Raw genomic sequence first — 15,564 nt, 5'->3', positions numbered from 1 at the left:
TGCCCCTGAGCTGGGCTTCAGGACAAGGCTGCCCCTTCCAAAAGTCCTTTTTCTTACTAATACCTAAATAAAATAGGAAGTCAGAAGAGGAAAGGTCTTTGCTGCTTGTGGGAGTATAGGGATGATTTATATGGCCACATGGTTGCACCTCACACTGTGCAATCTTCCACAATTTCCCATTCCCCACACCTAGCAGAACTGACCGCTTATTTTTTTCTATATTGTTGGTAAACTGCTCGTCACATTATATTATAGTCATATGTAAGTCTGTTTTCTCCACTGTCTGAAGATAGAGACTGTCTTTCTCAACTTTATTCTGAGTCAGAGAGAATGTAAGGTCCACGAGGTCAGGAATCTTTGTTTACCAAGTGGGTCCCAAATGACCAGAAGAGTGCCTAGCACATAGCAGGCACATAGTAACTATTTACTGAATGGATAAGCAAGTTTCTAGCAAGGGACGCCTTCACTGTGCTTGTTGCATGAATGGTTGAGGTCTGTGATGCCTCGGGGGGTCCGTGGGACTTTTTCGGAGGGCATCGGAGAGCTGAATGGCCGGCATAAAAGGTGCTCCCAAACCTGACATTTCCCAAAGGTATAGGTTGCCCTGTAGGGCCCTGGAGGGGAGACCAAATGTACCCTAACCCATGGTTAATCCGTTCTCAGGATGACAAACTCCATGTTGTTAACTTGTAAGTCTCATCCATGAGTAGATCAAAAAAGTTCAAGTAGGGATATACAGATTGATGATGATTCATTAGGACTTTCGTGTCCGATTTCAAGATTAAAGGTAAGGAATGTTTTAGTAGGAAGGAAACATTGAACTCATTGAGACTATCTTCACGATATATGGTCAGGACCAGTCTTTGTTGACCTATGTTGTATGTTCCTTATTCTAAATTCATGCTCAGTGTCCAGCGCAGTCTGACTCGCGATTGCTGCTCATTATTTTGAGAAATAGGTGATATTAACGAATACAGATTTTAACAACATCCTCGGACTAGCCTACTTTGATCTTTGTCTCCTCTTCAGCTTCACCAATCGGGGGTTCTTCCAGCAGCCATTTTGCTGCAATGGAGATCAATTCCCCTGAAAAACAAGAGAACAGCATCTTGATTAACATAGCCTGGCGACCCTCAGTTATTTTATTTTTAAAAATTAATATTATTTTGTCTGCATTTTAGTTTTGGAGAAAATGCATCATAAGAAAAGTAAAGTTTTAGTTAAAAATAAGCACAGTTCTGGATTAAGGTATGTCTTTAGACTGTTTTTAGCTTATTGATCTCAACCATGCAATATTAGCCAAGTGAATGTAGTCCTTAGTTGGTATAATTTCATATTGCTGAGTCAGTTTAACTATATCGTTTAAATACATTTCATAGGAAGGAAGATATGCTCATTGGCTGTCAACTGAATGAAGACAGTGAACCAAAACCACAAATTGAACATAGGATGTATAATACTCTTTTTTTTTCTTGAAATGTGCCAGTAGCTTTACATATTAGCAAGAATAAAGGAAAAGGCAAGTACAATCCAGAAACAGTCAAGTTAAAACTAAAATGTCACTTCCTTTTTTTTAAAGATTTTATTTATTTATTTGAGAAAGAGAGTGAGAAAGAGCACGAGTGTGGGGAGGGGCCGAGGGGGGAGTGAGAAGCAGACTCCCCATTGAGCAGGGAACCTGATGTGGGACTCAAACTCAGGACCCTGAGATCATGACCTGAGCCAAAGGCAGATGCTTAACCAACTGAGCCACCCAGGCGCCCCTAAAATGTCACTTCTTAACCATAGGAATTTGGCCTTCGAATGCTATGCTTAGGAACTAAATCTTCTAAATGACTCGAGAAAGACTTTTTTTTTCAGTATATAATATTGAGTTTATTAAAGTGTGTGAACTAATGCACTTTTGGAAGCATTTAGATTAACAGAGATGTTTGATACATAAATGATTTTCCTGATGACTGACAGCCAGCTGGAAAATCCCTTCAGCCAGAACATTCCTCAAGCGTTCTTGACAGTCAGATTTTTGGTGTAGATAACAGCTCTGGACAAGAATTACTTCATAGTGTTTCTCCTTTTGTTCCAGATGAATAATGTTCAGTTCCTTTTTCAGGGCTTCTCTCTGTTTATCTGTGTCTCAGCGTCCTGGTTGATGTGTCTCTTCAGTCGGGCTTTTCCATCCTTCTTCCCCCCAGACCTTTCTTTATTTACTCTTTTATCAAATTTATGCCACACCTGGGTGCTGAGTGCACCTGCTTTGTGTCAGGCCTGGTTGGGGTGGAGGGTGATAGATGGATGGGGATGTTACTGAAAATGACACGTAAGACCTGGTCCTTGTCCAGAAACCCTACAAAAGGGTCTTTTTGCAGTTGCTTTTCCTGCTTCTTGACTTTAGCTCACAGAGGCTGTGCACTATCCCTGCAACTTTGCAGCCAAGGGCCTGCCCTTTCTCTGTGTGCCCGGGATCCATCATTTCATCTCTCTGAATTCTCGTTTCCTTCTCTGTAGCATAAAGAGGTGAACTCTAGGGGCACCTTGGTGGCTCAGCCGGCTAGGTGTCTGACTCTTGATTTCAGCTCAGGTCATGATCTCAGGGTTGTGAGATTGAGTCCCATGTCAGGCTTCGCGAGGAGTCTGCTTAAGATTCTCCCTCTCTCCCTCTCCTACCCCTCCTCCCCTCTTAAAAAGAAATATTAAAAAAAAAAGAAGAGGTGAGCTCTATGGTTCCTAGGAGACACCCAGTTCTAAGATTCGAACCCGCTGTGGCTTCTAGTGCACACACTGGTGCATCCAGTGGCTCAGTGAAGGCTTTCTCCCACGCAGGTGCTGAGAGTGAGGATGAGCTACTTTGTGGATTCTGCAGCCAGTGGCCCCGCCCCTTATTCAGCTGCACGTCCTGCAATGGCGGTAAGTGGGGCCCCCTCCCTGCTCTCCCCTTGCCCACCCTGCCTCTCTTGGCTTCCCCTTGCTTCCGGCATCCTGACCTCTGTTGGACAGAGAAGCCCAGACCTGACTCCAGATTTGGAATCAGCCTGGAATCTTTTGGAGGAGCTAAATTGTGAGATCATCTATCTTTTTATCAGTACATAAAGTAAAAATCCAAGACTGATGGATTTGCTGAGAAAGGTTTTTTTAGTGTGTTTGAGTTTCAGAGAAAATGACTCAAACTTGATTAATGGTTAAAGCCAGGTGATTTTTCACTGCTCAGTTCACTTGGTGAAGATTTTTCACATATTGATATACCTTAGGCTTATCTTAACATAGTTAAATTTATTTTGGGCCTCATATGTAAAAGCTAAGCAACACAAGCCTTCTAATCACAGAATTTAAAACTGGGAAATATAACAGAAAGTTTACAGGAAAATGTTATAAATCCCAGAATAAGAGAGGTAAAAGGAACTTTAAAATCAGGACTAGATAAAGTTTCTTGCCCTTAGGGAAGAAGACCCTCACCCAAGCTATGTGTTGATCAGTAGAAATGTTTAGATGAATTTCTTATAAATTGATTGTGTGAGCGATCCCATGATGCTATCATCGATCAATGGCAATGTGGAATGAACTTTAATATTAGCTGATGTATTATTAACTATTCATTCTAAATTCTGTATGTTTTCATATGAAGAAAGCCAACATAAACATTGAACTTTTTTCACTTACTCTGGAAATGGACAGATAAGTTTAATGTTAAGTCTTCCCAGTACATTTATGGGTCTAAATAGACACCAAGACATCAGAGCTCTTTTCTGACTCTGGTCTTGGACTGTCCTGCCTGATGTTCTGCAGAATTTTTCACGCTGGTATCCTTGAATTAACCATGCCTGCTCACTGAAATTGTATTTTGAAAGATTTGATGTATTTGCAATTTTCTGTAGCATTGAAAAAATAATTGCTCAGAAGCTATTCTACATTCAAGGAGTGATTATCACTACTCTCTTTACTGGCTTTTCTGAAACACCTGCTTTTTTCTGTTTTAAATGACTGTTGTTTTCATATAACCCCCATTCACTTTTCTAAAAAAGTTAGAATCAGGAAAAGGTTTAGAGTACAATTAACACCAGAATATGTTTAGAAACACACACACACACACACACACACACACACACACACACACAACAAGTCCAGACCAGCAGTCACTCAGTTTTGCTTAACAGAAATCGCCCAGAGACTTGCACTTGCAGGTCAGAGAAGGGGCTAGAAAAGTTGCCAGGGAAAGGCTCCTCCTGCTTCTCACACAGAGGTTATCATCTGAGGTCAGCACAAATTGCATTAAATTTTTCTTAAAAATGATATTATAGAGATCTGCTAAAACAAATAAAGGGTATTGGGATTTCAGGGCAAAAGATGTCATTGGCTTAGAAGAATAGATTTAAAAGCCAGCCTATGTTAATTATCTTTACCAGTATGGTAATCAAAGTAAACAAGATTAATAACTTCTCCAAAAAAGCAATGCCATGCAAATTTGTGTGCATTGTATTTTATACACCGAAATACATGGTATTACAAGTATTCAAACTATAGGTATAATATTAAATAGTCCTTGGCAGGGTATCTGGAAAATGCATGAAATTAGAAAACCATACCAAGCTCTGGGTACATATTTTCAATGAACGACCCCACCCCCAGCTGAAGACACTGGCTAGTTTTAATGCATTTTAAATGGTTTCCACTGGTTGCAAAATAAAGAACTCATTTACCCCCAGCCCCAATAGCCATATCTGAAAAGCATTATCAACGTATGGGATCCTTTTTGCTGTGAATTTCAGAGTCTCTTGGGTAAAAGTGGAAGTTTGCATAAGAACTGCTAACTATTGTTCCAGCACTTTCACTCCTAACTTCTCTCTGGTCCTCAGTTTCTCCATCACTGGGACTAGTTAGGCAACTTTTCAGAACCATAATGCAAGCAGGCAAGTCCTATAACTTCTTTACCTACACAATCTCCCTAATACGGATGAATGCATGAATAAACAAACAAATAAATAAAATGCATCTGTATGAGCTCAGGCTCAGTCAAGCAGCCCCTGCAGAGAACCTCCAACCTTAGCCTGCACAGTAAGAAACAGTCAAAGAATCTATAAACTGCAGACCCTAACCTTGGGACACTGGCATTAGCAAAACTAACAGATCTCACACCCTCGATCCCAATCTAAGATTTTGGGAAGGAGTGAGCACAGCTTCATTAACTTTCCCAGACAAGAAAGTCAAAGCTGCAGATACCAGTGTCTTCTCAGTTTCTGTTGGAGCCTCTCTATCTAGTCAACCCACGGAACTTAATCTGATAATCCGCATCCTCCTGCCTGGTGCCCTGGGCTCCAATTTGGTTAGGCCGGGCAAGGAAGAAAAGAAACTCTGTCTCGGGTGTGGGAAGTTGAGGGTGGAAGGAAAACTAATGCAGTGGGTTTTTAATTGGGCTGACTGTGCCCCCAGGGGGATATTTGGTGATATTTTTAATTGTTAGAAGTTGGCAGCGGCATCCCCTGGCATTTAGAGGGTAGAGGCCAGGGAGGTAGCTAGCCATCCCACAATACACAGTACAGTCCCTCCCACAACAAAGGATTATTCGGCCCCACATGTTAGTACTGTTGAGGTGGAGAAGCCCTGGTGGCAGTAGCCCCAAGATCAGGTTTGAAGGCAGGATGGCGCTCTGTGTACAGATTGGTCTAAGCAGGTCTTTGCTGCATGTAAATTACTGCTTCAGAGAGGGAAATCTTAAAAAAAGAAAAACAAGTGAGAATATATTCGTGTTATGAGGGGTTCTGCTTAGGATGCTGCTTTAATTGTTCAATCTAAAGTTTGGTTCAATGTAAAGCAGGATATGAATATTTTCTAGTCCCCAAAGATGACTAATTTTCCAATTCCTCATTCATAAATTAGAGGTAGCATCAGCGTGACTTGATCATTTGCAGTACCAGACGAAGGCTTGAAATCATCCCAGCAACAGTTATAGACTTCATGCCACATTATCCGCCTCAGGGTCAGCTTGTCAAAATCAGAATGCATGCTTTCCTCCTTGTAAGGTCAGTCCTTCGGGAGCCGATGGTCATGAATGAAGTGATGTCATAGCCGGGAGGTCAAGCAACAACACTTTGGGGAGTTGTCTGGCCATTGTGTGGGAGGGGGTGACGTTTTCAGGTACGAATATGGGTTGTGTGTCAGGGACCCTTTTATCCAACGGGAGGAAGTGCTCCTTCCTGTTATGCTACCTCAGCAAGCCCATGGTGAGCCCTGGAAGTCCCCAGCGGTGCTGGTCCCTTCGCCTCTTCATGCATCACCCTCTCCTCCATGCCACCGAGGCTGCGGAGCTGGGGGAGGGAGGGAGTGGGAGGGATGGGTCACTCCCGGTTTTGACCAAACATGTCCCAGTCCTTGGCCCACCTTGAAAGCAAGGAGGATGTGTGGAGGAGGTCCCCCCGGGATTAATGACCCCTGGGCCATGCAAACTTTAGGAAGCACCTTGAACTGTTCAGAGGAAAGGACTAGTGCTGCCCACTCACCTCCTCTCAGAGTGAGGCCTCCAGGGATAGAGTAATAGGCCAGTGCAAGAGAGACTGTCCTCAGTGCCAAGTCATGTGGAAGACACCAAGGACAGAGAGGTTGGTCCCAAATGCCAAAATTTCCTAGGATAAGGCTTTGGGTTTAAGGAACATCCCATGTCCTCTGAGATGGGGTAATTGCATGAAAAACTTGACATTCTTCCACTTTCTGGATCGAATGTTCTTCTCTTATAAATATGGTCACTATTATTTCCTGAATGAAAAGAAGTGTTTCAGAAACTGTCCAACAAAAGCCCCCTTTTTTTTTGACTTGTGACTTTATTATATGAATGGTATGAATGTGATCATACTTACTAGACACTTAATTGCTATAATTGTGTAGAATAACATGCTATGAAGCCAGGGCTATTTCAGACGTGGGATCACTGAATAGTTTGGGTGATGCACATATGCCGGAGTGCACATCGGATGTCAGCTTTCGGGGGGCCGAGGAAGGCTGCCAGCCACTGGCTGGTTTTGGGCGTTGGCCTTTGTCCTTCCTGTCCTTTTCCAGTGGAACTCGTGGGGCTGGCAGGCCTTCCGGATCTCCAGTGTGGTGCCTGCAAAAGGGAGTAGCATGGCCATTGGGCTTCACTAAGCTCATTGCAAAAAATGGGCTCCAAACCATGCCCTCAGGCACAGCTTGCCAACACAGAGACCTTTGAGATTGGATCTTGCCAATCACTTCATGGTTTGAGCAAATCCTCTTTTGTACATGTTCTTTCTTCCTTCTGTCATTGATTGATGGATCGATTGTTTTTTTGGATACATAACTCTAGTTCTACCTTCTGACTCTTTGGTGAGACAGGAGGGGGACCCACGTTGTTCTTGCCTCTTTCACATGAGACAGGGGACAGCCTGCAGTCCTGGACCAGGCAGCTGTGGAATGCAGCCCATCCAATTATGATGGAAAGCATTTTGGAGTCAGAGAGATGTGGGTTAAATTCTGGCCTCTTACTCCTTTAACATGTGACCTTGGACAAATGACTTAACCTCTCTGACCTTCAGTGCCCTCATCTGTGTAAGAGGCAGAGTATAATTTTGCATGCAAGACCATCATGATGGTTCAGTGAGAAAATACTTGTCGAGCGCCTCCCACAGCTATGACCTTAGCTAATTCTCTCTCCCTTATGTTCACTGTCTCTTCTCTGCTCTTCTCCAGACTCTTTGGTTGCAGTGCATGGAAACATGGAGGGAGGAGTGGAAATGATTCCACTTCTTGTCCATCCGAGGGTGTTGCCAGGGCAAGATGGGGGCTCCTGGGGTGAAGATGGAGACATTCTTATTGAGCAAGCTCCTTGCTTCACCACTACCCTGCACCAGAAACAGCTCCCTCGCCACCAGATCAAAGTTCCCTTGTCATGGGCTGGTGGTTTACAACCCCATTGTGTAAACAGACCTGGTTCTCTTATCTTGAGTAATTGCAGTTTAATTGGGCCTCCTTGGGAAGCAATTCCCTGCTTACCCAGGGCTGTTCGCACACTTCACCTCCAGCCCGCATGTCTCAGGATTGCAGCCTTGCAGTGGTCGCCGGGGAGTCTGCGCTGTCCCTGGTCCTCTGGGGAAGGGCTCGCGCTTGTCGCTGTAAAGCCTGGCACAGAATGCCCTTTCCTTTTCTGTGTGGATCCTGGAGAACAATGGATAAAGCATTTGGGATTAGAGAAGTAGAAACACACAAAAGAAACGTGGAATATAAGTGAACACTGGAAAATGTGTTTTTGTTGTTGTTCTTTTTCTCCTTGTTGCTTGGGATGGCGATGGCTTTACCCCTGGAGAAATTGCTGGAGCACAATGCTTAGGGAAATTATTTACAGCTGTAACTCTTAGTGCTGGTCAGAAACTTTGAAGGAAAGAGTAATCACGTATATTTTTCCAGCATCTTAAAAAGAGGGGCTTTTCTAAAATACTGGGTTCAGTGAGCACCAGCTAGCGAATTTCAGAGCCAGGACACAACCTACAGGCCATCTCCTGATATCAGGAACTTAAGGTCCTCAGAGATTAAATAAGTTGCCTGACTTTACAGAGCCGGCGGGAAATGGTGTCTGACCCAGATCTCCTGACTCCCGGCTAAGGACACTCCTTACTACTGAATTTATCTTCATCATTTTTTAGATATGTGGTAATGTAAAAGAACTTATAATAGACTTTCATTCACACATCTAGCTGTCTTACTTATGAGGAAGGGGTCTTTCCGGATTTAGGAAAAAGCCCAAACTACATTTTGTAGAGCACTCAGCAAATTGGAACTACTGTTGGGTCTTGTAGCCTGGGTGAGTTTTTCCACCCATGACCCCTGGGCCTGGACCGAGGCCCTCAGTCATCTGGCACCTCTAATCTCTGCTCTACAGGGTGCCCGAAGCTGTCGCCTCTGGAGTCCCTGGGAGGCTGCAGGCTTCATGCTAAGGGAGGGGATAGAAGCCAACAAAGAACATGTGTCTCCCTGCGGATCTCTCAGCAGGAAAGTGTCAAGGCCAGGTGCTCAGGCTGGTGGCAAGGGTCAGAGACCCGGGAGTGTCAGCTGGTATCACCAAGGGTTGGCTGTGGGTGGAGGGCGCTGTGGTCTCTGGCTGCCACGAGCAGCCTCAGCCGTGGTCCCCGTTCCAGGAGGAGTTGGAGGTGCCCGGCTCTGTGACACTGCATCCGGGCTCCGTGTTTCTCCCTTAGAAACCTGCAGGAGGTCAGGCCTGCCCTTTCACCAAGGCCCAAGCCCATCACTCTTATTGTTTTAAGAAGAATTTCCTGGCCTTGAGTCTAAAATTAAACTGCCCTTTGAGAGTTTCCTATTTTGTCTGTTCCTGCCTCTCTTGTGGCGGCACCACCCGCCCCTCCCTCCTCTTCGACGGGAGTGCTGAGGAAGGCTGAATCTCAGCTCAGGAGTATTTCTGCTTGCCTCCTTCCCTTCTGCCTCTCCAGGGAGCAGGACACACGTGCCCTCCCGAAGCAGATGTGCCTCTGTGTCCTTATGAAGGCCAGATGTGGTCGGCCCAAAACTTGCCCTTAGCATTGCCCAACGAGCTTCTCCGCGGCGTGCTTGGGGATGAGTGAAAGGAGGCGTCTGTTCTAGCATCCTCTGATGATGAGGAAGCCCAGACTAGATTAAAGTCTGTGGAGTTCGGCCCCATGTGGAAGGCCCACTGCGCGCAATGGGGTGAAAGGGTTAAAGCTGAGAGACCGTCTGTTGGCTGCACAGACTTTTCCTGAGCATCAACTAGGCAGGAGGCCTGAGAGTTCTTCTGTAGACAGGTATTTTCAAAGTCTCACTGTTCTCTGCTAAAAAAATGGGGGACATGGGATCCAAGACGTGTTTGAGCATGGTTTTAGGAAAGAATTAGAGCAACAATATGAAGGCCTTCATAAATTTAAAGGGCGCCTTGTATGTCATGAATCAAACTATGACTATGACAACTTTTGGCTCTAGAGGCTCCCCCACCCATGAAGGCTGTGGGTCACAGGTCAGGAGAAAGAATGTGGATGGATCAAAAGAAGAAGACGGTGGACTTGGAAAGGAGCGTGGAGATCACTGAGGCCAGCCTCCTCAGGAACCCAAAGCTAGGAGGTTAAGTGACTAGCTGGAGGTGACGCGGCTCCTTGGGGGCAGAGCAGGACTTGAATCCAGGCTCCCTGATTCTGCATCTTCTGTCTTCCCACTAGAGTGTGTGGACATCTATGACACTCCCAGAAAAATGGCTATCCCCACAGAGGCACCCTTCCAATGCTCGCTCAGCTTTGCCCCTAGATGTAAAATCTTTGTTTTGTTGTCATTGGTTTGGTTTTTTTTTTTTTAAACAGCAACATCTAAAAATAGCTCTTGTGTCTCATATACTCGTGGCCCTGGATTCTGAAGTTGACCAAAGAAAAGACAGATTTGCTCCCACAGAGTTTGTGTGCTGAGTCCACACACAGAATAGAAAGGAGGGAATTAGTAGGCAAACATGGGGACATTTATGGTTGCTTGGCTAAAGGCAGATATGAACTCGAAGAACAGAACACACGTAGTCTTATAGACATGCGGACCCCACCATAGGTTTGTGAGGTAGTGTTGGGAAAATATTCCCCTATTCCTTTTTTTTTTTTTTTTTCCAAATGTGGTGGGGCAGGGGGAAGGCAGACAATGAGCAAAAGCAATGGTTGCGAGGTTTGTTAGGGTTGGGAGGGGAAGGGCGAGAAGATGCTCCTGAAGAGAGAGCAGCAGGGGGTTGTGGGGGGTGGGAGGGAACTCTAAAGCTTTGAGGGGTGGAGCTAGGGAGAGGTAATAAAGTAGACAAGACCTTGACTGGAGGGCGAATGGATGTGGTCCGCTGTGGTGCTGGTCATTAGAGCAGGCTCACCTTCAGAACAGAGCAGGGATAGGGTGTGCCCATCATTCTAGTAGCTTCCAGATTTCCGGGGCTCTGTGTTATTTGTTTCCAGTGTCATAAAGGTGAAGCATGTGGGCTTGGGCTGTGTCCTCTGACAGCCCCCAAGAGGACAGGGAGAGGAGTGCCCTTCCCTAGGCAGCTTGCCACCATGTGTGGGACAGAGCAGGGCAAAAGTGCGCTTTCCCAAGATGCCTGGGGGAGGCGACCCAATCCCTCCAAGGCCCTGTGGCTTCCATCCTTCCCTTGGTGGCCACTGGCCAACCACCCTTGGTTCTGAAGTTCTGCCTTTGGTTTCCACAATTCTGTACCCTGTCTTGTTTTTCTTCATCTGTCTTCAACCAGCCCCTCTTGGCTGTTTTTTTTCCCCTTTCATCTCTCATAACTGTAGGCAACTTTACAGACCCATTTTTAATTGTTTTCGGTTTTGTTTGAACTACCATTTTTCTTGACTTTGTACTCTCATTGGGTGCTCCATGTTTCCAGATCTAACTGCACCCTTTCTGGTCCTCTCCTACCCTGCATCCACCTTCGGGACCCCCAGCCCCACCAGGTTGTTCTGCCATCACTCCACCTAAACACAACTAAGGGTGAAATTCTCTTCCTCTCTCCTTTTGTATTATACTCACCTTTGTTGTTATGATAGAAGCAAGCAATCTGAGCATTATCTGGGAATCCCCCCCCTTCCTTCATCTCCTATCAGTTAGAAAATCATGTAGGTGCTTCCTCTGACACAAACACACATTTCTTGTTTCCTCTTCATCTCTACACTCATGACCCTGATCTAATGCTCTCCTCGTACCTGGACTCCTGCTCAGCTCCAGAACTAGCAGGACAACAGTGGAGTCCTCATGTGGGCGTGAAACATAGGGGTGCCCCAGCACTCAGGAATCAAGCTAAATGATATTTTAATGCGATATTTTCAAAAGTCAGAGTTAATGCAAAAATTATTAAAGAACATAAAAATTTTATGGGCACCTGGGTGGCTCAGTCGGTTAAGCGACTGCCTTCAGCTCAGGTCATGATCCTGGAGTCCCGGGATCGAGGCCCACGTCGGGCTCCCTGCTCGGTGGGGAGTCTGCTTCTCCCTCTGACCCTTCTCCCCTCTCATGTGCTCTCTCTCTATCTCATTGTCTCTCTCAAATAAATAAATAAAATCTTAAAAAAAAACATAAAAATTTTAAATAAAGTTAGGATTAGTAGTACTGATTTTTTTTCCTCTTTGCCTCAGTCTCCAATATGGCTCTGTGAGGCACTCTAGTGCCTATGTCAGCTTCCTCACCTCCTTCTCTTGCTCAGCCCATTCCACTTGGCACCATCAAACGAATCTTCTAGAACATTGATTCACCATGTCACTACCTCTGATGCAACCTCCAAAGCTTTTCTCCTGGAGCCAAATTCCTGTCTGGTATTTACAGCCCTCAACGTTGGATCTTATCCTGTCCCTCCAGCTTTATTTCTTACTAATTACCCCCCCGGGCAACCATCCACATTGTCCAAGAGCACACCTTTCCCTCATACTTCTCAGCACCAAACAACATGGTCTTTATCTCTTTAGATCACCTATCTGAATCTTTCTTGTTCTTCTTTCGTAGTATTGTATGTTCCTTTTCACCTTAAGGTGTGTGATCATCGTTTTTTGCTCTCTAGATCCTTCACCACATGTTCTAGGCTAAATCTTACCTAGCCTTTTAGTTACCTTAATTTGCTTCCTCCAGGAAGTATTACCTGCCACCATGCCCCTCCCCCTACACATTGGTACTTAACCCTGTCACATCTCCTCGCTGTAATTTCCTGTTTACTTGTCTGAATGTTCCTAAGGGTGAAGTTCATTTCTTGTTCATATTGTGTTCTTAGCATCTAACATGATGCTTGGCATAGACTGGGTGCATGATATAAATTTGCTCCATAAATGCACATTGCCATAACTTGCCTAGTACCTATCCTAGGACAGCTGTCACCCTTCTTGAGAAATCTGTCTGAGGGCCACATAAGCTTTATGTAGGACAGGTAGAAGAAAAGACAGTCTGAAACCCAATAGACATGGGTTTGAATTCTATCTTTATTATTTTATTAGCTGTGTGGCCTTTGGAAATTTACTTGTCCTCTTTTTTGAAAAGATTTTATTTATTTATTTATTTATTTATTTATTTATTTATTTATTTATTTATTTGAGAGAGAGAGGGAGAGGGACAAGCAGACTCCATGTTGAGTGCAGAGCCTGACCTGGGACTTGATTCCAGGAACCTGGGATCATGACCTGAACCTAAATCAAGTGTCAGATGCTTAACTAACTGAGTCACCCAGGCACCACTACTTGTCTTCTTAAAGCCTCAGTTTGTTCTGCAAAATGGGGCTAGAAATACTAATCTTGCATGAGTGTGGTAAGGATTAAATGTGACCATTTCTGCACAATGCTTAGCACACCCAACTGGCATAGAGCAGGTGCATGATGTACGTTAGTTCCTTACAAAAATCACCCGTGGCATGAATGAGTGAGGACGGATGGTTTCTTAAAACTGTGACAGAGACTGAAAATGTTGCTTGCATCTCATGAGTTCACCTCCAGTTGCAGCCAGGAAAGGACAGTGTCAACAAAGAGACTCAAACTTATTTTGGGTGGCGCTTTTTTAAAGCAATGAGGTGGGGGTTGTGCAGCCCAGATTTCTGACCTGTTAATAACCTGCTTCTTTCTTCTCAACTAAGACAGTTTCAAAATGAATTGGAACTAGCTATGTGGTTCTGTTGAGTAAAAATGTCATTTTCATACTCTATGAAATAGGTATTAAGTCAGTTTGTGAAATGTCTAATAAACAGGCAGGTGTCTAGATAACAAGAGTCATGGTGCTTCCAGGAGTATCCGCTAGCAAAGATGTTTGTGGTTCATGGTAGGCTTGGTGCACTACCTCCTTCTCATTCTTAAAAATAGGGTTCTCTGGCTCCACTGAGGACAGCTGAAGAGAAAATATGTCTTAAAAATAAATTTCCATTTATAAAATAATATATGAACTATCCCTCATAACAAAAAGCCTGGTTTGGGGCAGGAGCGAGTCCTAAAAAAAAAAAAAAAAAAAAAAAGCCAGTTACATATTCAGTCTGACGCTGAACATGGTTTTAATCAGAGGTGGGGGGTTGACTCTTCACACTGCTACATTGTTGTCATTGCCTGTGTCTGGAACCTCATTGCTTTATCCCAAACCCACAAAGTACTCCTTCGGCCTTCCATCTCCCCCTTGCACAGCGCATCCAGATAATTTTCCTTCAACACTTCTTTGCACACTACACTTTACCATCAGTGGTCTTTCCTTAGCAGAGAAAGCTTAAGCTTGTAAACCCGAAAAATGTTCTCCATCCCATCTTGCATCAAAAAGAATAAAACATTGAGGAATAGATTTAACCAAGGAGGTGAAACACCTATACTCTGAAAACTGTAAGAAGAAGATGGAAGAAACTGAAGATGACAAAAACAAATGGAAAGACATACAATGCTCATGGACTGGAAGAATTAATATTGTTAAAATATCCATATTACCCAAAGCAATCTACAGATTCAATGTAATCCCTATCAAAAGACGAATAACATTTTTCATATAAGTAGAACAAATAATCCTGAAATTTGTATGAAACAAAAAAAGACATTGAATAGCCAAAGTAATCCCGAGAAAGAACAAAGCTGGAGGTATCACAATCCCAGATTTCAAGATATAGTACAAAGTTATAGTAATCAAAAGAACAGTACTGGCAGAAAAACAGACATATAGATCAATGGAACAAGATAAAGAGCCCAGAAATAAATCCACACGTGTATGGCCAATTAATCTATAAAGAAGGAGGCAAGAATATCCAATGGGGGAAAAGACATTCTTTTCAACAAATGGTGTTGGGAAAACTGGACAGCTACATGCAAAAGAATGAAACTGGACCACTGTTTTACACCATACACAAAAATAAACTCAAAATGGATTAAAGACCTAAATGTGAGACATGAAACCATAAAACTCCTAAAAGAAAACATAGGCAGTAATTTCTTTGACATCATCTTTAGTAATATTTTTCTAGATATGTCTCCTCAGGCAAGGGAAACAAAAGTAAAAATAAACTGTTGGGTCTACACTAAAATAAAAAGCTTTTGCACAGTGGAGGAAACCATCAATAAAACAAAAAGACAATCCACCAAATGGGAAAAGATATTTGCAAATGGTATATTCGATAAAGGTTTAATATCCAAAATATATAAAGAATTTATACAACTCAACACCAAAAAAGCAAATAATCCAAAATCTGGGCAGAAGACATGAACAGACATTTTTCCAAAGAAGACTACAGATTGCCAACAGACACATGGAAAGATGCTCAATGTCACTAATCATCAGGGAAATGCAAATCAAAATCACAATGAGATATCACCTTACACCTGTCAGAAGGGTTAAAATCAACAAAACAAGATACAACAAGTGTTGGTGAGGATGAAGAAAAAGGAACTCTTGTGTACTGTCGATGGGAATGCAAACTATGCAGGCACTATAGAAAATAGTATAGAGGTTCCTCAAAATAAAAATAGAATTACCATATGATTCAATAATTCCACAACTAGGTATTTACAAAAACACTAACTGCAAAGATACATGCACCCTTATGTTTATTGCCACATTATTTACAATAGTCAAGATATGGAAGCAACC

At 43.6% G+C, this 15,564-nt stretch overlaps 1 protein-coding gene across 1 annotated transcript in view; it reads left to right on the top strand.

Annotated features, from left to right (window-relative positions):
* Positions 1-15,564, top strand: part of ETS1 (ETS proto-oncogene 1, transcription factor) — a 128,040-nt gene that overhangs the window by 10,730 nt on the left and 101,746 nt on the right. The window contains exon 2 of the mRNA XM_027579154.1: positions 2,821-2,904. Within this exon, the coding sequence (XP_027434955.1) occupies positions 2,836-2,904 (69 nt within the window). The 5' untranslated portion in view covers positions 2,821-2,835. The remainder of the gene's footprint in view (positions 1-2,820; positions 2,905-15,564) is intronic.

This window comes from Zalophus californianus, chromosome 11 (genome assembly GCF_009762305.2).
Source record: "Zalophus californianus isolate mZalCal1 chromosome 11, mZalCal1.pri.v2, whole genome shotgun sequence".
NCBI classification, from domain to species: domain Eukaryota; kingdom Metazoa; phylum Chordata; class Mammalia; order Carnivora; family Otariidae; genus Zalophus; species Zalophus californianus.
The sequence above is the reverse complement of the archived record's forward strand: the minus strand, read 5'-3'. Positions and strand labels throughout refer to the sequence as shown.